Source organism: Apis cerana, linkage group LG11 (assembly GCF_029169275.1).
Source record: "Apis cerana isolate GH-2021 linkage group LG11, AcerK_1.0, whole genome shotgun sequence".
Taxonomy (NCBI): domain Eukaryota; kingdom Metazoa; phylum Arthropoda; class Insecta; order Hymenoptera; family Apidae; genus Apis; species Apis cerana.
The window spans coordinates 1,377,226-1,400,929 of NC_083862.1; the positions used below are offsets into that span (position 1 = coordinate 1,377,226).

Genomic DNA, 23,704 nt, shown 5'->3' on the forward strand with positions numbered 1-23,704 from the left:
ATAAAAAGAATTCTTAATTTCGATCGTCGCAAGATCCAACAATAGTACGCTCATTATCGACTGTCGTGTTCAACATGACACGCAATGGCATCCGCTATTTATTCAAACCTGCAAACACAATCTCGCGTGCGTAACACCTTCCATGGCTACGATAAATGGCTTATAATTATAAGCTATTATAATTGAAAAGAGCTTGACGAATCGAGCTTTGCTGATTTTAAGAACTTTAATAATTTCATAATTAAAAAGATGCATAATAAAAAAAATTAATAGATATTCAAAAAAAAAGTAACGCATCAAATTTTCAATGAAATCTACTTACTTCAAGATTAGAAAACAAAATAACTTTCTCTCTTAAAAATTTCGATTTTACGATATAAAATTTATATCGCGGCAAATATAACGTCGTACATCTCTGTCGAATACGAGAAAAAATTCAAAGCTCTGAATCACGCGATACAGAGAATAGCTAACGTGTTAATTACAACGGTGGCGGGTCAAAAAAGGTTGAGACGGAGTTGTCGCCAGTTATTGCATCCCATAAGATCCATCTGCGACCGCCACGAAGATAAATATTCAGCTAAGAGAAGTCGTCCGACAATTTCGTCGTCTGCCCACGTTCTAACGGCACTCGGTTTAATGAAACAAACAGCCGCTTGGCGGCGCGCAATGAGCTTCCTCTTTCGGTCTACCGATGGTGTAACGTGTGTCTCGTTTTATTCCACGCAGGGCAAAGGAGGCGAGAGAGAGGGAGGAGCGCGACAGGATCATGAAAGAGCAGTGGAGACGACAGGAAGAGGCGAGGTTGAACGCGTTGCCTGTAAGCGCGAGAATAATAGTCCAACCTCAGAAGCCTAAGGTGATATCGAGGATAGGAGAGTTCGATATCGATTTCCCGGTGAGATATCCATTTCCTCAAAACGTCGTTCCAGTTACAAATGTTTTGTAATTGTGTCTCCAACTTTGAGCGTAACACCGCTGATCCTCAACATCCTTGTTTGTGAGAGAAGGTAAAGCTTCTGAAGCTGGGCTTGGGAAAGGTTAGGTTACGTAAGATTGAAGGCTGGTTTCAAGAACCAATAGTATATTTTGACAGTAGAATAGTTTGATTGTTGAAATGAAATTTAAGAAGTTTAAGAGTGACAGACTTGTTATTTGCAAAGGTAGCTTGAAATATAACTTTATGCTTGGAATAGAAATATCGTTCCTAAAACAACAGAAAGATGAAAATTATATTTTCTAAAATTAGTTAGTAAAGTGGGCAAGACAAAAATTGCTTTTGAAATACATAAAATAATATTAAATATATTTGAAATTGAATTCAAGATATTTTCATTCTTTTACTTATTCTTTGTTTAAAACTTAAGTTTACTTCAGTTCACACCACCACCACCCAAAGGATTCATGAAATATAAATTTCACAATTAAAAACAATTGAGTTTTACTCTTAAATACATTCACACTTTTAGTTATATATAGCCCTTCAATTAGTGGAGAATAGAATATTAGATTGAAAGTTGAAAAAAATTCAAAAAATACAATATTACATTCATTTTAAATGTCTATAACTTCCAATTTGAATTTTATTTTTTTAAAACCAAGAAATATTAATTCTGTGAATGTTGAAGCTTTGCATTCCCTCACACGTTCTTGCGTGTTATTGATGATATTGATAGCGAAAATTCGATGGGGCGTTAGAAAAATGAAATTGAATCGAGAGAAGCGTGGTTAGTATCGATTGGTAATGGAAGCACGTGATCGTTAAAGCTGAAATAATTGCGCACCGGATACGTGCAAGCAACGTGTAATAACTTACTAGCATATGTTCTGAATTGTTATAACTCGTAACAATTGTAAAAGGAGTAGATGAATTATGAATTACGCGTTAATCGTAAATTAAGGGCGTGAGAATAAGCTACTATGTTGCATGGAACGAACATATATGTGTGTTAATATATTTTACAGCAAATCTTTAAAAGGAAAAGATTATTTCTTTTTTTTTTTTTTTTAAATATATGAAATTCCTATGGAAAAGTTTAAAATAAAAAAAAGTTAAAGTTTCTGGATATATTACAGTTGTTCGTTATTCTTTTTAAGATTATATTATGAAATGCAGTAGAGATAAACTAAAAAAAATAAAAACGATTTATGAGAGAAATTATCATAAATATTACTTTTTCCTGCAACGTTTTACAGAAAATTATTTTAATGGGACAGTTAATCTCAAGTTTAAGGATAATTTTTATCGTGAATTATGAAGTTGGAAATAATTATGTCAATGTAAAATACACATATTACACGTTAATACAATATAATAATTATTTATACAGTATTTTCTTCACATATATCTGAATTCTTTTTAAAACAGATTTGCTCGTCCAATATTAACACAGATAAATAAATGTCAATAATTTTTGATACTTCTAATCTTAGAGTTGATATACTTGGACTTTTTCCCTTCTATTTCTTAAACGGAATCCATAAATAAAAATTTTACTCTAATCACGCTATTTTTAATGCACAAAAATAAAACTCGCTTCATCCCCAAAGGAAAATATACAAACATATCCACTTGCTGCTAACTTCTGTTTCTTTGCAGGGAGCTAATCCATTCCAAGGTGGAGTACGATTCCCCAACTTCCCAGCCCCACCCACTCGACGACCACCTGTACAAAGTCCTCCGCCCTGCGTCTGGGCTGTTATTCAATGTTGTCCATCGAATCAACGTCTGGTCAAATGTTTCGAGTCCTTGGGCTGTCCAGGTGTCAATTGGGATTCTAATCCTTGCAGAGACAATGTCTCTGAAGCTGCTAGGGCACAGGTGGAGAAATTCTACAGGGAAACCGAGGACGAGGAGGAGCGTTATTGAAAGGAAACGAGAAAGTGTAGATTGGTAGATTCCATGGATATTTTTAGTTATATTTTGGTGAGGAGCATTTCTGCGAGTCGGTCGAAAAATTCAATACGATCGGAATTTGGAATTTAAGCAATTTTTTTCGATTAAGCAGCTATTAATTATTGTGGCGAACGATATATCAATAAATGGAATTCGATGGAAAAGTGATTTTCAAAATTTTAAGAGCAATTTCGTAAAAAAAATTTTTTTATTAAAAAGTAATCAATTATTGGTAAATAATGATTATATTATATATGGATGAAAAATTTAATCCAGATAACTCTATCGTATTTTGGTAAAAAAAATCGTTATGAAGGAATAATACGTACAAATAAGAAAATCGAAACGTAATCTCGCTTTCTAACAAGTTACAACTATAAGAATTGTCATTTTCATAAATTTTCGATTAAATTTTTACTCGACTCGCAACTTCGTTCGAGAAGAAAAGTAATTCGATCTACCGAGGTGTGCCCTCATCAATATTTTTAAATAACAAAAATAACCTATGACACGTTGGAAGAAGAGCGCCGCTTGTGTTCTTCGTATTCTTAGAACGTAAGACGTAAAGACGTTTATAATACGATAGATCCGCTATTTTTCTATTCCGCTTCTATCAGATCGTCATACGACACGAGCCTTTTTAAATATAACAAAGCGAACGATCGCGCCAACAATGATTTCGAAATCGTTGCATTGTTCTTCTTATGAAATCGATGGATCAGAAATTTGGCGAACATTTTAAAATATTTTTTTTTTCTTCTTTCTAGAAATCGCTTCGATCGCTCTTCGATATCGCATCGGAATATGAAATATTTCGCGAGAATTTCGAAATATATATCGAAACGTAGAGAAATAAAAACTTCGAGAAAAAATAAAACGAAAAAAAAAAAAAAAATTCGAGCAATTGTGAAACGCTCTGTTAAAATATTCAACGAATTTTAATTATAAAATATAGCGTGCAGTATTTGCCCGGAATTTTTTCAGCTCTGATGATAGCTCATTTCCTGACGAATTATATTTCAATACCATCTTGTACATTTGATAAAATTTTAATACATCGACATCAGTTTTTATCGTGTATTAAAATTTAATGGATATTCTGCAGTTTTCAAATGTTTTATCATCTGACAAAAAAGAATTAATTTTAATTTATGTACGTGAAAAATAATATTCTTACTCCAAAATAAGATACACATGTTTACAATAACGACAATAATAACGTAAAAAGGAAAAATATATATAAGAATATTCGACGATAACGTCTTAAATCAACTTTCGAATGTATATTATATCTCGGATAAATCGGTTTGATCGGCTAAATAAGCAATAACCAAGATCCATTAAATCGTTCCATGCCCTCGACAGAAGGACCAAACGAAACAGGAATCGTTCTGCTTTACAGAGCTTGATACAATTCCGGGAGGGAGCCAATATTCAACAGAGAGTAACTGATCGTTTAGTATTGGCCGGTTGCCAATTTCGGTGCCGAGTCGGTAGCGTATAAAAATATAGGTGTAAGAGAGAGAGGGAGAGTGAAAGATACATAGAGTATGCGCGAATGAGAGAGAGAGAGAAAGAAACGCGACATATGTTCACGTCATAGACGCACGTGCTATTAAGCATGTTCGCTTTTTGCGTATAACGAATGTAGAGTTATTAACTGTACGTATTTTGTCTTTTTCCCTCTTGTACGTAGTCGTCGAGCTATATTACCGCAGCTTTCTCACATGTGATATAATAGATAGGCTCTTAATTAGCTGTAGCTGTAGCAAACGTATTTATCTCTGTAAGAGGAAACAAACATTCGACGAGTATTATTATTGTGGATCGTGTCAAAAATTGTTTCGAAAGTTTGTACATTTTTGAGAGGTGTTTAGAATTATTTTGGAAAGAGGATTTATTTTACTAGCAATGTTTGTGAATTTTCTTTGCACTTCGTGTGTATACATGTATATTTGCACGAAAGAAAGAAAGTATAATGGAACGTGTATAGTAAATTGTGCAAGGATAGTGCCAGGATACTTTACTGCCGTTTCCTTAGTTAAAAGAAAGGTTTTTTTCTTTTTTCTTTGTAACATTGCATTGTTGAAAGAAATGCGCAGACTTTGAGATTCTACAAAAGCACGTAGGACTTTTTTAACTTTATTTGAAAAGAAGCATAAAAGTTCAAATTGAAAAATTTCGATTTGACACATCAATTTTGAAGACAATATAAAATTGTTCGATATATGGGAAAATATTAAATAGGACATTTTAATTAAAATCACTATAGATTTCCTAAAAAACATGCACAGAACTTTTTAATCTTTTTTGAATTTTGAAATTTAATAGAATTTCAAATGTTACAGAAGATTGAAAAATAAATATTTCAATATTGTAAAATTTTTCGGTATATGAAAAATTGAAAAATGGAAAAATACTATAAAATATTTTAATTAAAGTCAATATAAATCCCTAGAAAACGTATATTACATACATAAAGAAAGTGTATAACTTTGAATATTTCAATATATGAAAAATTGAAAAATGGATATTGCAATACGTAAAATTTTTATTATATACATATAGAAAATTGAGAAACAGAAAAATTTTAATTAAGGAAGGCAGTTTGGACCACTATCTCAGATGTCTATTAATATTTCTTGCTTCTGATTGACATTTTAAACAAGGATAAGATATTTTTCTAATTATTGAAAAAAAGAACGTATAAGAATATGTCGTCCAAGTAATGAAAAATTTCAGAGATTCTTCTTAGCTCGCTGTAACATATATTTAACATTTAACTATGTAATATACGTAATGATTCTTTATAAATACGAATATCTAACGCAATGTGTTGTTTTTTTCATTTTTCGTTAATTTATTATTATAAAAAAAAAATATGTAAGTATATAAGCATTACGTCACTATTATAACATAAATTTAAATTTTATTTAAAATATCGATTCATTGATATCTCCAATATTTAACAGAAATATTTGAATAAAATGATTTCAATCATCCTGTATTTAATAATATAAATTGCATTAATTCGAAGAGTAATAAACTATTTATATAAAACTGTTTCCTCTCGAATAAAACTGGATATTTCGTCAAAAATCATGTGTCTACGTACGGCAAGAAATATATTCAAACAAAATGATTATTTGATTTAAAAAAATTTAACGAAAAAGAACATTCATTAATAAATAAAATTACCAATTGCATCTTTTTTCATAAGCAAAAATAATTGGTTAATTTTTTAATATAAAAATATAAATATCTCGTTATAGATTATTAAAAATATAGATAATATTTATTCAACAGTTATTATTCAAATTTGGCCAAGTTTTATAATTTAAATAAGAAAAAGTAACGAAATAAAATATAAATATAATTAAATACAATAAAAAATTATTTTATTTACAATAACACCTTACTATTCTGTAATTTTGTTTGCATAGATTTAGGTTATACACAATTTGTGCATATACGTTATTAAAATCAATTTTTATTTAAATAAAATAAATACCTAGAATAAATTTACATTTATCCTTATTTTACATCAAAATTGCAATTGCAAAAAAAGATGATAATATATTTAATCGTAAATCACGAATCTCATTATTCTTTAAATCGGCCCTAAAAAGAAAAATAACTATTTCTTCACTTACTGAAAGCGCGCAGTGAAATAGATCAACGCTTGGCGTGACGAAAGTTCTTAAAATTCCTCCTCTTCTCCTTCCCAGGGAGTTGGAATAATCCCGCATCCTATCGGACGCGAAATAGGCATTGCCTGTTGAGAAGTAACGTGACCAGAAGGTCGAACAGAAGAATTTGTTTTCTTCCCATCCTGCACCTTCTAAAACCACCCTGGACGTGATCGTCCCTCCGGGTAACCGATTTCTCTTCAATTTGTAATTTCACTCTCGGCTTTAGTAGATTTGTTACATAATCATTACCTTCTCCTGAATCCCTATTCCAGTTTCATTCAGACTTTCAATTACAAGCGAATATTCTTTCTTTTTTTTTTTTTTCTTTTGTACACGATTGACCGTTTTATTCTTGGAAATGTTTTAATCGAATTTTGATCCATCGTTCTAGTCGAGATGAGGTATACTTTTATACCTGTTAAATTTCGTTTGAAATCGTGACAAATGTTTCCACATCCAATACAACGATAAACTTTCGTCGTATTTAATTATTTTACGTTTCGAGTTGTTACGTTTAATTACTATTATTAACACTGTAACTCTATAACTTTACTTTAACTATATTAATTTTGACGTGATCAAAGTTCAGGATCACTTTCGGGTAACCTTTGAGAAACTCGAATCCGCAAGAATCGACCGCGAAACCTAACCTCAAAAAATATCACAAACTATGCCCGCCCCAATGTTTGAGACGAAATAACCCGTCATGGTCGAATCTAGACACGCAAACTTCGTCATATTCGCTCGATAAACCAATGTGTGGAGTTTAGGTGTCTCGTTTCATCCCGTGCCGCGTTTCTGACATACTAATTGCGGAGCAATACCCCGCAACGGTAACCGCACAGTTCATAAACGTATCCCTCCGTGGCATAATTACCGAATTTGCATGGAGAGTAGAGGGCCTGTTTTCACGAAATTACCGAAACTCGTCGTAACCAGAATTCGTAACAATTTAACAATTCACAAGTGAAAGAGTAAAATGGATCATTACCTTATCTTTTTTTATTTCGTAATTTCGCCAGTTAAATTTCATCGTCTTCGATCCATAATTTTCGTAAATATCATTCCAAATTTTTAACATTTGAATAAGTCCAAGTATATATCATTTAACGAAAATACGTAATATGTAAATACTCTGCATAACGGGAAAAAAAATGTTCCTTCGAGAGGGGGAATAAAGCGATTTAACGCCTAAAATGGTACGAGTTTCCTCGGTTTCAAAGGCTCGAAGACAAAAAACAGGAAAAATCGGCCGCCAACATTCGCGGTTGCTGATTTTTCGGCATTTGCATCCGCCTCGCGTCCTCTTCGCTCCGTTTTCCTTTTACACCGTAATCGACGGTCGATAATGAGGACATTCATCGGCGAAGGACTCGCGAGCTCTTTCCTGTCCAATCAACCGCATTGTTATTACCGTCGAAAATACTTCCAACGGCGCCATCTTGTCTTATTCACAAAGCCAACCAAAAGGGAATAATCCGGCTACTATTCAACTCGGTCGTCCTCCACGATCCTCGTTTCAACGCGTTATACACACGGTGACTCTGTTTTATCCGAAATGTCTTTTCCAAAGGAAGGAACTTTACGAAAATTGCATATTTTCGTAAAAGTCTTTTCATTCGGTTTAAGAAGACGCATTGATTCGACTTTTCGACGTAACACTCTTTCCTTAAAAGATATTCGGGCAAAATTCGTATAATTCGATTTCAGTTGGAATTTATTCGATCTTCGTTTCTGGCAATCGTAGGATGCATTGATGAGGTATAGTTACATCAACGTGTGTGTTTAATTGCGAGAAGAAGAACGTGATGTTCTGTTTATTTAATTGTTAATACAAATTGTCACGAATCTTTAATATTCTTTCAGTGTCCTTCATTCTCGAAATATACAAGTTAATGGAAATTTTTCGTTGTAAATTTTGTGTATAAATAATAAATATAACAAAATCAGGCACACTTTTCTGACTTACACACAAAAATTTATTATCTTTGAATATAATCCATTTCTTTAATAAATCGATATTTAAATATTTTAATAATTAATTTAATCGTTCAACGACGAATTTTTAGAAAATTAATTTAAGTAGGAAAAATTGAAATTCCCTCTCAGTAATATAATTTTACCGGTTGGTCAAAATACTTTTCATGGATGTAATCGATTTATTTATTTTCGTCGACACAAAAAAAATTTAAATTAAATCTAACAATCTCCTCCAATTTCGAATCCAGCAATTTCTTCATATTGCAATCTGTGTATATAATTATCTAGCAGACGCAATTGGATGAATATTGCAACAACACGTGTACACGTGCATGAAATAATAGGGAGCATAGACGATCAAAGCAACGTGACCAAATGCATTGGTAGTTTGACTTCCCAATAAACACCGATTTGTAACAAAGGTAAACCGAACAATCCCTTCACCGAGGTAACTAACCAGCTGGCTTTGTATATTACATCGATCGCACCCCTGTCAATAACACCCCTCTCGCTGTCACACACACGTGAGAGATTGGCATTTCGCGGCAAAATTGACATCCATCGCGATAAAATTGATGTTCCTTTTTTAAGAGTTAATATACCTCACTTTCCCTCTCTTTCTCTCTGTAAAGAGAGAACAAAAAAATTTATTTTTTAATTCGTGAAAAAAACGTGTTTCTTTCCAATTTTTCTTTCGCGTGCGAAAAATAGTTTCGTTTCGAAAAGAAAAATATGAAAAATAAAATCATAAATATTTTTAACGTAAAAATTTAGAAAATTTAGAATAAATGATCATCTCTTTTTAGGAATTTCGTATTTCAATTTGCGCAAACCTTCAAACCGATATGTTTGATATCGTTTGAAAGTCGATAAACGAAAAGAGACAAAACAAGAATGGGAATTGTAACGAACGAGCGGGGAATTTGGAGATGTAAGGGGGAAAAAGAAAAGAAAAAGGAAGAAAGAAAGGTCTAAAAAACCAAAGTTTGTAGAGCAGTAGACAGGAGAATATGGACAACAGCCTTGGGGATCCTTGGGACAGACGGCGCCTAGACGACGCACCTGTCTCGTGTCGATCCGTTATTGGGATTTCTGCACGCGTAAAGCCCTCGAGAGAACGTCCCCGACCTCTGCCTTCCGGTGAATTATTCGAAATTCTTCTTCGAGGGACGAATTTAATCACATCCAGTCGCAGTGTTTTAATAATAAAAAGCTAGGAATTTTCACTGGAATTTTATTCCAATGATTTTTTTTTCTTCTTTTTGATCGTTGTAATACGCGAAAAATGAAAAATGGAAGAATGTAATGTTTGTATTGAAAATGTGTGTACGAGTTTTTGTAAATTGAGGATATTGAGTGGGGAGAAGGATTATAAATCGTTGGGTTATCAATTAAATTGTTTAACTTGCAAAATGTTGAAAATGATTAGTAATTCGGGGATTTTTACGAAATTTTTGCGAACACAAAAAAAGTAAAATAAATATCTGTTCCACTCTTTCATAAGCGTCGTAATCATAATTATTCGTTGTAATAAAGTACAATTTTTTATTTAGAACGCGAACAAAATTGAATGATAAATAATTCTCCTAACCGAATTTATTATTAAAAAAGAAAAGAAATGCACCGTCGTTAATTACACGCCAAAACGTTTACCTTCAAAATCCTTTACAAATATCGTCGAAACTCTTAATTTAAGAAACGGTAACAAAAGAGAAATCCGTACACATCAATTTTACATCGAACGTACAATGCACGGTTTCGATCGTCCTAGCCGAGAACAGAACCGGAGCTTTATCGCCAAACAATAAAGCTCGGTTAATAATGCGAGACCGGCTAAATTATAATCGGTGCACGAGTAAAAAAAAAAGTGAGGAATAAGGCAGGAGCCGTCAGGTAAATAAGAAGTCATAACGGGGTTGAAAATAAACTTGGAGGGAAGTAAATGAAGATACGCTTAAAGAGTATTAGCATAACTTTCGTTAAACTTCGTTAAGGCCTCGTGAGGGGTTCCGTGGTCGAAATTCTAAGCGGTTGGAACTTTAGCTTAACGCGAACCAAGGCGTAAAATTTCCCTTTTTCCTAATACGAGCATTAGAAAATATGGTAAAAATTAGCAAGGTTATTAAATAATTATCATTTATGAGAATAATTTGAATTATACAATGCCAAATTTTAAATACATTTTTGAATCAATAAACTTTGTCGATTAAATATACATACTACCTTATCGACTGTGTGGAACCGATCTTGGCCGATGGTGTTCGGTTCTTTTCGACAGTTTCCGCTTAGAGATCCGACTCTCCGAAAACTAACGTTCCCTTTTTCGCTACGTATCGAGTTGAAATTTTATTACGAATATGTCGATTAAATTTAAAATATTTTCCATCGATCTTCATCGTTATATTGAGATGTATAATGAAAAGAAAAAGGGAGCATAGAAAATAGTGGTGTTAAATTTTAACGAACAAAAGCGAAGAATCAAACTGAAACAACTGGCGTAGATCGTAGATTCAAAGTAGATAGAAGAAAATAAAGCCGGTTGAATGGTGGAAAGTGTGAAACAAGCCCGGCCCATTGTGCCTTCTTGCCCCGTTGTCGAATGAATTGTGCGCAAGGCACGGCGCTGAGAGGAGGAGGTAAGAGGGGAGGGGAGTGGAGAGATGAAAGAGGTATTGCGGGTTGAGCGTGCGGCGAAAGAGAGCGAAAAAAGAAGACAATGGCCGCGAGAATTGTTGGAGTAAAGGCGTCTTCGCTTATCTCGAGGGCAGACGTTTTCTTTCGAGTAAAAAAGGAGAGGTTATTATCGGGCCTCCGCGTTTTTCTTTCTTTTCTCGCATCAAGACGAGATATATAAAATACACGGATATTTATTAATACCCATCCTTTCTCTTCCTTCCTTCTCTCTTTTTTTTCCTTTCTTACTATTACACTATATTATATCCGAAAAAGCATCATATCCAACTTACCAATCGCTTTATCTCAAAAAAGTTGAACGCTGATCGCACAAAAGTTTCGATGGAAAAATTGGAAATTTCCATTCCAAACAACCGGACGAGAAAGCGATACTCCGACGAATTCATTTCGACGATATCAACATCGCCACCGATTTTATCGCAGAAACGTAGCGTGCTGTGTACGCAGCGCAAATTGAATCGTCGGAGGAACAGACGAAAGGGCTGTCTGCATGTTTGCGGCCCGATCCTTTCGTCTATTTGCATGTCCCTATTTACAGCGGGCGGGTCCGATTTCTCGCGGCGCGGGATCCCGCATCGCGTGCAGTGACGAGCGATATCGGGCTGCGTATTTCTTCGCCGTTCAAGATTCGAGAGTAAAATTCGAGAGACGAATTTTAGAATTTTGGCTAGTATTAATCATTTTACTCGAAGAATAATTTATTGATTTATTTAATTTGAAAAACGTGCGATTGATCGATTTAATTCTGAATGCTCGCGAATGGCACAAAGGTGTGGGGAGGGGGTAAGAGTAGAGTGAAAGAAAGGATAAATTTCTGACTTTTGAGCGAGCAATTAGCGATAATGGCTTATTGTAAAGGAAATTAAGACCAGGATTTTATAGGTGTATTTTTAAGCATAGAGGAATAAAATCTGCTCATTGTCGGTAACCTAATTTTACGCTCCATTTAAATATCGTTGATTATTATCAAGTTTTCCGAAATATAGCACAGAACGGAATAAATATTAATTGGCATTATCGACCGCAATTTATAGAAATTTAAAATCACTCGCTCTCTATTATTAGAAATATACTTGTCGAGTAATTTATTTTAAAAGTGATAAAAAATTTAAGTAGTAACAATTTAAAGATTCTCTCATTACACCGTTAAATATAGTCAAGATTAATCGGATTGAGTGCGCGAATTTTTCCGAATTTAATTTTTCTCTAAAAAAAGAAAGAAAAAAAATAAACAAATTTCCTTCCATTTTTTAAATTTTTTAAAACCACCCTTTAACGCTCGCTCCTCCATACAGCCAACGAATTAAAAATCAAATGAAATTTCAAATGGTGTGCGTAAACGCGAGCGACCTCTTCACAGTGCATCATTTCTTCTCGGCCATTTTCCTCCTCTCCGCGCGAGAGAAAAACCGTTCTCGTCCGATATTCGGTGACGGTGGGTGCGTGGGCGTGGGGAATTATTCACACGTGTCGAGGAAATTCACGGGGGAAAAATATAGATCCAACGTAACGGTTCCATCAGAAACCGAGTATTCCCTTTTTTTTTTTTTTTTTTTTGGAAGCGTCACGCATCTCCAAAGCGCGGGACAGAAATGGGAAATTGCGAAAATTTACAAAGCTTTGCGGAGGAGGATTGGCGAGAAAAATGCTCGAGCCTTTGACGTGTTAATCGTTATGGAAGCGACCTTTCGTGTTTCGTGGCTGATAGTGCTTTTTCGTGAGAAGAGCACGAGTGGGAGAAAGTGTGTAACGGTTAAATGTTAATAGTAATTAAAAAAGGTAAAATTTAATTATTGTAAGTAAATGTGAGAAAGAAATGTTAATACGAGATTGATATTTTGAACTGTTTTTAGGTTAGGTTATACGAGAAAAGTTACATCGTAACAATTAATACATCGTTTTATATGTGAAAGCGAAGTGTTATAGGTTATGAAATACGAAAATATTGATTGATCTTTACAAATACAGTCTCGATGAATATTTTGTAATAAAATGTAATAAGATGTAACGATTTGTCAAATAACGATAATGATAATTATTTTATATGTGAAAGTATACGAAATATAAAAGTATCGACTAATCTTTATGAATACAACCTAAAATGAACGTTCTTCGTTTCAACAAATATTTCTTCCTCATCAAAATGTATTAAAAATACGTGTTTTATATCGAATACCCAGAATAATGAACGATCAATTAACGATTAATTACAATTAGTTGTTATTCCACGCAGTAAACAACGTTTTTATCGTTTCTTTTGCTCAGTTCACCCAGTTTCGTTTGTTTTCAAGCATTCCGTTCTCGCGATTAAAGACGATCGATTTAAAATTTAATGGATCCCGAATTGATCGAGATACGAGTACAACTTCGCTTCTGGGATTCTCATAATTTAATTTCATCCTGTTCAACGCTTTATCGTACCTGGATATTAGGAATTTCCACGGGAAACGACGTTGCTTAATCGTTAAATAAATTTTCACGAGCAAGAATTTACAATCCTTCTTGTTTTTCGATACAGTGGAAATATTTATTTACTTTTTAAAATATAAGTGTAAAATTTCCGCTAGATTCAACGAACGAGAATTATTACTGTACAAACAAACACAATCCTTTTCCTCGCTGATGAAATTCTCTCCGTTGTGTTGTAACGTAAAGGACAAGGCGAATATGTATGTATAAATAAATGTATCGAGTCTGTATAAACTATCCTCGCGTTCATTAACGGAGATAACATCGAAATCAGAGGTAACAACACACGTTTCTGACACATATCCGAGGGAAAAGTTTCGCGATAGTTTCCAACTATGATACCAACTTCACATCCGTTTAGCAGATATTGCCAACATATGTGTCGTAACACGTGCTGTCGATGTATGCGAGAGTTTAAAAATTACTGGTGCAGTGTTGCCAACCTTTGTATCATTATCATACACATGCATACCAATGAAGATACTTTTAGAAAATTTTTTTTTTTTAATTTTATTTCATTTTCGCGATGAGCGACACAAGTGATAACTTTTATCTCATCTCTTAATTTAATATCTAAATTCGATGTTCATTTCATTCGATAATATTTCGTGTAATTTTTAACAACCGTGAAAACAAGTTTTTTCAAGTAATCCATGTTTGGTAAAAAAAAAATTGGAATTTTATTCGAAGAAGTTCGTGGAAACGTTTATTTATCGTTAATTAATTAGTTAATTAAATAGTGATTAAAGAGAGATGAGGAAAAAAATAGTTTTTGTTTCCAAATTCGTCGTCGGAAAAGTTGTTTAGAAGAAGCAAAGAAAGCGAAAGATGACGACTTTTACATAATTCATGCAAAGCTTTAAAGAACTTTGGAAACTTTTGTACTTTTATTCTATATGCCTCGCATAGTTTTTTAATTTGTATTAATTACGAGTTTTTATATATACCCACGAGAAATTACAAGATAAAAATCTCGCGCGAACAAAAAAAGAAAGAATGTAAAATAATAATACACTTTGTTATGTACATACATTTCGTAAATCGTCACGAAAGAAAATTGAAAGCGATTCAACTCTACATCTTATGGATTTTCATTCGTTCAAATTTTTCATTTAAATGCACAAAAGGTCAGATGTAATTGACAGTGTACAGTTTTTCCGCGAAATAAAAAATAATCTCGAAATGTTCGAGGCACAGAAACCGTAATATCGAAGTCGAAATAGTTGAGGCGTGCAACTGCTGCCACACCGTTCAATTAACATTAAACAAACACTCACCGTCGCTGCGCTGCGCCATGCCCCTCTTGTCTCCCTTTCCCATATTTTCTTCTCCCTCTTTCCTCTAAGGTGAGAATCGCTTTCTTCCTCTCCCGCCTGAAATTCAATTGTAAAGTGCATTTGATTACTGCGCGTTTCTCTCCCCTCGTATCTGCACAACAGATACACAAAAAGCCTTCGATAAAGTGCGCGGGAGACACTTGTGTTTCGACACACATCGCCCGTTTTCTGTTCCTCTGCGTCTATGTGCACTCGAACGCGGGGAGAATTGGGTTCAATTTGTCCCTGGATGAGGGAGAAGGAGGGAGAATTTGTTGGGAATTGGCCGCCGCGATGGTGCAGTGAATAAAAAATGTTTTTCGAATTTACAGGGAAGTTTTGCGATGAATGATAAATTAAAAATGTGAACGAGCAATTGTATTGATTTTTATTCGTCGAATTATATTTTAAGGATTCGAATTCTGTTTTATCGATATATAAAGGAATTTGTGTGACTTTTGAAATTAATGCAAAAAAAAAAAAAAAAGAAGAAGATAGGAGAAATTTGTATGTAAGTAAAAAGCGCGAGAAAAAGGAAATTTTGTCGCGAAAGTTCATTCGGAAGATAGAAAAAATCGTGGCGTTGAAATCACTTTTTTATTCGTTCCGATATCTCAATCGGTTACCGAGATATCGTTTAGTACAGAGATTATGAATGAATCTGCGATCTAGTGACTTTCATTTTTTCCTAGATGAATGCATACACATGTCTTTTCAAGGATCTGCCGCTTGTCTGGTAATTTAACACCAGGTTAGAGAGAAAGCGCACCGAGCCAAGTGGAAGGAGTGGAAATGGAGCGAATTAAAAATTATCTTTTCTTTACACGACGATATCTCGGAAACCGGAAGTCATATCGAGACGAGTGAAAAATCATTTTAAAAGGCAAGGTTTAGCGCTTCTAACGATCATTCGTTCATCGGCCAAAAGTCGCTATGTACGGAGTTATAGCGGTTCAAAGTTTTTCCAATTTTAATCGAACTTAAGACAAATGATTAAAAATTACTTTTCCTTTAAATGACGATATCTCGGGAGCCGAAAGTCGTATCGGAACAAACGAAAATGTGTATTAAAGGGCAAAGTTTCGCGCTTGTAAAGATCTTTCATTCATTGACCGGAAATTACTATCTTGAGAATTATAGCGGTTCAAAGTTTTCCTAATTTTAATAGAGTTTCATCGAGTTTTAAGAGATAAAATTACGCGATAAGTATATTTATCTCTGGAAAGGTATTGCTTTTAGTGAACGATCTCTTGAAGATTCTAAATTGATAAAAAGTTATCTCGACTCCCTTCCCTGATTTAAGCGTGATCAATTAACGAAAGAATTTATATCCGTACTATATCATATTCCAATTCTCTAATTATCGTAAACAATTTTTTGGATATTAAAAACAGGAAAAGCTATATGGAATAAAGCTAAAAATTAGAAAAGAGGAAACTATTTTTTTTCTCCACCTATTTTTACAAGCCTAAGAATTTATATAAGGATTCTTTCACAAGTTTGAACCTTGCAAGTTTAAACTTTCGAATCGAACTTTTTCGTGCAGGCACACGATATTACACAATCCAATGCACAATTTATCATCGAAATGCATATTATTCTACAATTGTTGAAAATTTTTTTCATTTAAAAATACTAAGAAGTAAATACAACAAACACAAGTAAATTCACGTTCCTATCATCCTTTTATACGCACAAATTTTAACACGAAACATGCCATTATCGTTTCCACGAAATCTCGTCGCAATTTTTTTAATAACCTAAAAAATAATAAACTTCTCCCAATAACTCTCTAACTTTTCGCGACAAACGTAAAGCTCTTATTTTTAATTTCGCTCCATTCAGAAGAAACGATATGCATCGGGCAGCGCGAAAATCGCGGAATTCGGACCGGAAATTGACCAGGCTTGCACATTTTCGCGAGGAGCTCGCCAATGCTGCGATTGGAAATCGATATTGGCGCTTATACGTACACGTCATTATCAATCACCGACGCCGGAAATTATTAGCTACTACACGCTTGTAAATCGGAAAGTCCGAAAGATATTGACCGATATGCAACAACTCGTGTCTCGACTGTTGCTGTGATTTTCACGACGTTGCGAGAATCGAATTCACCTTTTCCTTTCTTGTAAAATTTTCTTATTTTATCGTTATTACTGCGAATATTTAGATTTTTAAATTTCAAAGAATTATGCAATTACAGTATATTTCTGAATTTTTGTTTTGTTTGAGATAGAATTGCGTCGAGATATCTCTGTTGCTTGTAAATGTGGAAGATTTATTTATTGTCTTGCTTCTTCCAATTTGAATGATTATATTCGTGAGAAAAAAAGAAGAGAGAGAGAGAGAGAGAAATTTTATTAGAAAATATTTCAAGTTTAAAAGATTTTGAAAGAAAGAGTTATTATTATTTTTTAGTGACAGTATTTTTAGCATTGCGATAAATTATACTACCAAAGAGAAAAGTGTAAAAAATACGGCGGAGTGTTTGAAAGTATCTTATTTGAAAATCAAAAGTTCAACTACTTTCATAGTACTACTTCCTGTAACATATACTCAAATATCACAAGTTTCAAGATAAAACTTTTTGCACGAAAATCCTCCTCCCTGTCGAAAGAAATCGACACAGAAAAACTCCAAAGAAAAATTTCTTATTCATTACTGCTAAGAAAGTAGTCGAGAGTACTTTAAAAATTCTTAAAAATTTGTATTAAAATCCTATAAAAAAAATATTGATTCAATTACAATCACATTTTTGAGAATTTTCAAAAGAAAAATTAATTTTCCATACCAAAGGTAATGAAATCTTCGAATAATGGAAATGATTTTTGAAAAAAATTTATCCTACGCGTTCGATTAATTTCGAGCCAAGTTTTTCAAAGTATAAAAACAAAATATACTCATCCTCGAATTAGATATTTTAGTTTCGTTCTTGAGAGCAAGCATGAGTTTTAAATTGGCACTAAGAGAAGCGTTTTCATCAGTCAGCCATTCTCAATCAATTCCTATTTCAAGCACTTGGATTTCAATCAGTTTAGGGAGCAATTAGATTCCACTCAAAGAGTTTCCACGACGTGAAAGATCATTGTTAGAAGTTCCCGGATGTATTCTCGTGATTCTGTACGTGATGCTCTGTAATATTCTCATAACTCCTCGGGATCTTAAAGTCTAATATTAAAAATCTGATTTTATTTTATCAGCCAAGGTAGCACATTTATTATATTCTGTCTATCATGTACAAGTTCGCAACATTTAGATAATGATTCTCAAGTTTTTCACTGCTGGATACGTAAAAGAATGGCAAGCAATGGAGATCCAAAAGACCTACCTCCATGATAATTGTCTCTTAGAATATTTATCAGTTTAGAACACTATTCTCCATTACTAAAAAAAGAATGGCAAACAATGGAGATCCAAAAGACCTACCACCATGATAATTATCTAATAATTTCTTAGAATATTTATCAGTTTAGAACTGCTAATTTCCATTACTAAAAAAAGAATGGCAAACAATGGAGATCCAAAAGACCTACCACCATGATAATTATCTAATAATTTCTTAGAATATTTATCAGTTTGGAACACTAATCTCCATTAACATATTCTGAAAAAAGAATGACAAGCAATGGAGATTTACTTTCATGATAATTGTCTAATCATGTCTTAGAATATTTATCAATTTGGAATATTATTCTCCATTACTAAAAAAAAAATGGCAAACAATGGAGATCTAAAAGATTTACTTCCATGATAATTATTTAATCATTTCTTAGAATATTTATCAGTTTGAAACACTATTCTCCATTAACCCTATTCTGAAAAAACAATGGCAAGCAAGGAGATCTAAAAGATTTATTTCCATGATAATTGTCTAATCATCTCTCAGAATATTTATTTAATTAGGTTGGTATATTATTCTTCATTACTGGATAAGAAAAGAATGGAGCAAGCAATGGAGATCCAAAAGAACTATCTTCATGATAATAATTCATCTATCAGATTTTTGGAACATTTATTGTGCAAGAGATATACCAAATTTTTCAAATTTCTTGCCTACTGAAAAATACTGAAATAGATATCTAAATATTGACTCAAAAGACCTGCCTTCAAAATAATTGTCAAATCATCTCTTAGAACATTTATCACTTTGGAACACTTATCGCGTAGAGGACACCATTCTCCACCACTGAATACAGAAAAAAACAACGCTCAACGAAGATCTAAAAAGCCAAATCTATTCGATTATTACTTTGAAACATTTATTTATAAAAGAAACCATTTCCTCCCAAATCTCTCTCCTATTTGTTGATACTGCTAGACACAGTCAAAGATAGCGAAAGACTTATTCAAAATACTTTTATCTCCACGATAATTGTGAAAATTTGTGAGCAAGCAATAAATGAAACTATTTTAAACCGAATTTCAGAAATCATTCAAGAATGAACGAGTAACGAAAAAACGAAAAAACTCTAAAAAAAGAAAAAAAGAGATCAGAAGACGTTTCTATCCGTTGCGTTCACAAAAATATTCGGCAACACAGCCATCTAGCTATAACAAATTTGCATAGATATCAGGCTGTCGTCGTCCACAGAGGCGCGGAGGAAAAATGAAATTCATCGGTTCTCGAGATTTCGTGCGCGAAATCTTTCACGCGCTGCACGTATTTTCTTCGAGCACGAACCAAGGATCCAATAATATTCGTATCACGTTCGATCGTGGTTGATAAATGTTGTTAAAGAGATCGGGCAACACGTGTTATTTTTCACCCCGATATTCCTCCGCGGTGTGTTTCATCTCTTCACTCTCCGCCATCTCTGTCGAGCTGATAAAATCACGCGGAACGGGAATTTATTCGCATTTAATCCCAATAAAAATTGAATCGAAAATTGTTTTTAACGAGTGGATCGTTACGTTGAATAATTGAAGCATGATAAAAAAAAAAAAGGAAAAAAAATGATAGCGCACCCTTGATTTTATCTCGAGTCGAAGAACGCGTTTCTAATTAAAAGTTTCTGTCGACGAAGCACGCGTCAAGTTGAAACGCACGTGAAAACGTAGAATTTATGAAGTTTCAAATTAGCAGATTAATATCGTATATTCGAGAGTTTGTTTTATTATGCAAATTTTGCGTGTCACGAGTTAGAGTAAAGAAAGTTATCGTTTCTCGAATATGTCAGGTTAAACTATGTCTGCTTTTAACTCGTGTTTCTGATATTGACGTAAAAATTGGAACGAAAGCGATTCAACGCGATTCATTTTTTAATTCGTGGATCAAAGTTTCTAAGATTAGTTGAATTATTGATAAATTATTTTCAATGTGAATTCAGAAAACGAATAAAATCAGCTCCACTCGATTGAAACATAAGCACCAATTTTGTGGAAAAATATTTTATTTGTTCTTTGTAAAGAAGACGAGTTTTATCGAAAAAAAATTTCCTAAATTTCTATTTCAAGATCTAACGTTCGATCTAGAAACTAAACAATTAGAAGAAAATTTCGATTACTTCGATCGAACTTAACGCACGTAAATACCAAAGTTTTTCATCCATAATCTAAACGCATCGAGTTTCGACGAACGTGGCGCCACCACTCGAGCAAGCACAAACAACAACCGAGATATATACTATGCTCAGATATGGAAGGAAGCGAGAAGAAGTAAGAGGATCAACCGCCAACTATTGCTTTTATCCGATCATTGCTCAACGATACATGCACACTTCATCAGCCACTAAAAGCGATTCGAAACCATCAGTTTTTTGCACGCCCTCTATCGATTGCCAACTCTCTCTCTCTCTCTCTCTTACACACGCACACACTCTCTCTGTCTCTATCTCTAGGCTAGACATCGTCGAGGGCTCGATAAATACTAAACTACGTTTAATTCACGTACATCATCGTTGACACGATTTTTCAAACTGGTTATTTCGAGTTTCAATTTGCGCCACGTGCGGTTCTGTGCAATCTGTGGAAAACGAGAGGCACTCTTGATTTTTTTTTTTTCGATTGATTTTTTTCTCCTTTGATTTTTTCAAAAAAATTTTAGAAATTCAAAATAAAAAACAATTTATTTACAAGTTATTTCTGTGATCTTTAAAACTTTACGACGAAGGAAAGACGAAACGTCTCGAATCACGGTTATGTACGTATTTACACGTGCGTATATAGTAGAATCGCGTAACTTTCAACACTGCCATCTCGTATCACACTCTCTGATCGAGCCGAATATTTACCCATTACTGAATCAATATATCACCAAAAACCATTCCGCCACCTAGTCTATTTCCTCCTTGACGCGCAAATTCACCAGGCTCGCAGGTGCAAGGTATAATTTAAATCCATTTTATCATCGTTAGATTCATCGAGTTCGCAACCGTTGCCGTGCAGGGAACCGACCAACCAACCTCCACCTCCTCCTCCTCCTCCCCTCCCCTTCCCCTCAAACGAGGAAATTATTCGATTCGTCCGGAAATTGTGTTGAAATTCCCGATAGCTAGCATCTAACCGGATCAACTTGTCCGCCATTCTCCTGTTCCACACGTTTCTGCGCACGTTTCTCAATGAAGCCAGCATGCATATACGTAAATCGAGGATCTTATCGAGAGAAGTCTATACTTTGGTCAAATTTGGTCGAATTAATAGGAATTTCTCGTAAAATTGTAGTTTCTTTAATTTTTAAAAACAAAAAATTCACTTGTGCGTCGAGTTAAACTTTCAAAATTGAAAATTGAAAAAAGTTTCTATTTTGTTTCTATTAATTAAAAAAAATCTGCGAATTTTTGTAACTAAATCGTTAAAAAATGATTGTTTCACCTTGATGACAGTTAGATAACAAAAGATACGAACGATCCAGAATTATTGCGGAATCAATTTTACAAAAAACCAGAAAACGATAAAAAATGTACCGTCGAAGCAGGTTCCTCAATTTCTAGTTCTATTCCTAGTTCGATCGAAGGGTTCGCTCTACCGTCCCCTATGATTGCTTCCAACTCCCTTTAACGGTTCTACATACAGAAAGGAGAGGCTTTGCTGACGCGGCTCGAGCTAAAAAGCGGATCGGAAAAGCTTTTTTCACGGTGGACTGGTAACAAGATCCCTGGGAAAAACGTTAATGAGCAATGGACGCCCATTGTCTAATGGCGGGATCGGTCGGCTTTTTCGTGCGCCCGCATGCACACGCAGCGCCATCTATCGAATCCAATTGTCGAGCGTATAGAGAGTTAGATTAGGAAAAATGTTTGTAGAAACGGGCGAGTTCGTTAGGTGAATCGCGGATTTTTCTTTCGCGTGGAAATTCGTGAAAGATGGAAGTTTTCGAGTGATCGAGTTTTTTCTCTAAAATATGTGGTTTTAAATGTGTAAGTGGAAACGTAAGTGCGTTTGTAAAACAGATTACGAATTTTTCGTTAAGATTTTGTTTGATGAGAGGGATTTAGGTTAGATCAGTGTTTCTTAAAAGTGAACTGTAGCTAATTCAGAATGAAAGAACACGATATTTGAACAATAAAATATTAATTCCCAAATTTAGCATTAATATTTATTTAATATTATTTGTTATGCCATATTATTCCTGAGAGTTTCTAAATAAAAAAGCTATTTTCCATTTTCTTTTCCATTCCTTTGAATTGTAACAATTAACAATAAATAACGATAAATCTATATCTATGACTGATCCATAACATTTGAATTTTTGAAATGAAAGAACAATAAATAAAATAAAATAACGAATCTTAAATTGTTCAATTTTCTTCGTATCTCGAAATGATAGTAAGAAAATAATTGAATTTTCTGATAGAGCGGAAAGTACTTGGTTTAACAAAATACAAAGTTTCCTTTTCCTTCTTTGTCAATCAAAGCAATTTTCATTCGTCAGTACTGACGTTGCTAATTCCCTTAGAAGCTCGAACGATCGAACGAATTCGAAATAAGGTCTCGCCTTTTCTTTCTTTTTTTTTTTTTTTTCGAAGAAGTGCTCTATCCTCGAAATACCCTGAAATTAATGCAAATTGCAAGATTTCGCGCATAAAAAGGAAGAAAGATATTACGTTTCGAGCGTAACGCGAAGATAAACTGCGAGTTCTTGAAAAGATCCTGTTAAAAATGTCAGACACTTTGTTCCTTGATGGAATTCAGGCAATATGGAGGTGTGTTTAGATGGAACACTTTATATACAATCTCTCTCAGGTCGCGCAAATATATTTTTACAATACAATCATTAAAAATTATATGACTGTAATTTTCATAATATTTTATGCAAAAAAAGAAAAAAAAATCTAAAAATAATTGATACGTTATACGATATAAAGCATAATAATGGGTGAGATATAATGGATCGACATTTCGCAGATTATGTGCCAACAGAGGAGATGACCATTTCGAAACGCACTCTACCGCAATTTATGCGCATTAATTTCAATGATTGATCTGTACTACTAAAAACAACTCGGGCAATCGCGTATATAAAACAAATAATAAAACTGGAAAGAAACATTAACACGATACTTTTTCTAAATTGTTAAATTTATTACGAATTCTTAAATTCATCTTTAACGTCAATTTCTAAAATACGAATCTAAAAATGAATCGATCGAAATGTTTCGAACGTGTGCTCGAAAATGAGAGAAATATAAGAATCAAAGAATCAAAGATATTAATTT

The 23,704-nt window shown here is 33.7% G+C and overlaps 2 protein-coding genes across 12 annotated transcripts in view; one reads left to right on the forward strand and one right to left on the reverse strand.

The window, feature by feature from the left end:
- The window catches only part of LOC107998511 (trichohyalin), a 55,410-nt gene extending 49,682 nt beyond the window's left edge, over nt 1–5,728 (forward strand). For all 11 annotated transcript variants that reach the window (XM_062081272.1, XM_062081274.1, XM_062081282.1 and 8 more), the window contains 2 exons: nt 730–898; nt 2,600–5,728. In XM_062081272.1, the coding sequence (XP_061937256.1) occupies nt 730–898; nt 2,600–2,869 (439 nt within the window). In that variant the 3' untranslated portion in view covers nt 2,870–5,728. The remainder of the gene's footprint in view (nt 1–729; nt 899–2,599) is intronic.
- Nucleotides 1–23,704, reverse strand: part of LOC107998516 (uncharacterized) — a 115,715-nt gene that overhangs the window by 88,067 nt on the left and 3,944 nt on the right. Inside the window, exon 2 of the mRNA XM_017057837.3 lies at nt 15,009–15,104. Coding sequence (XP_016913326.1) covers nt 15,009–15,051 — 43 coding nt within the window. The 5' untranslated portion in view covers nt 15,052–15,104. The remainder of the gene's footprint in view (nt 1–15,008; nt 15,105–23,704) is intronic.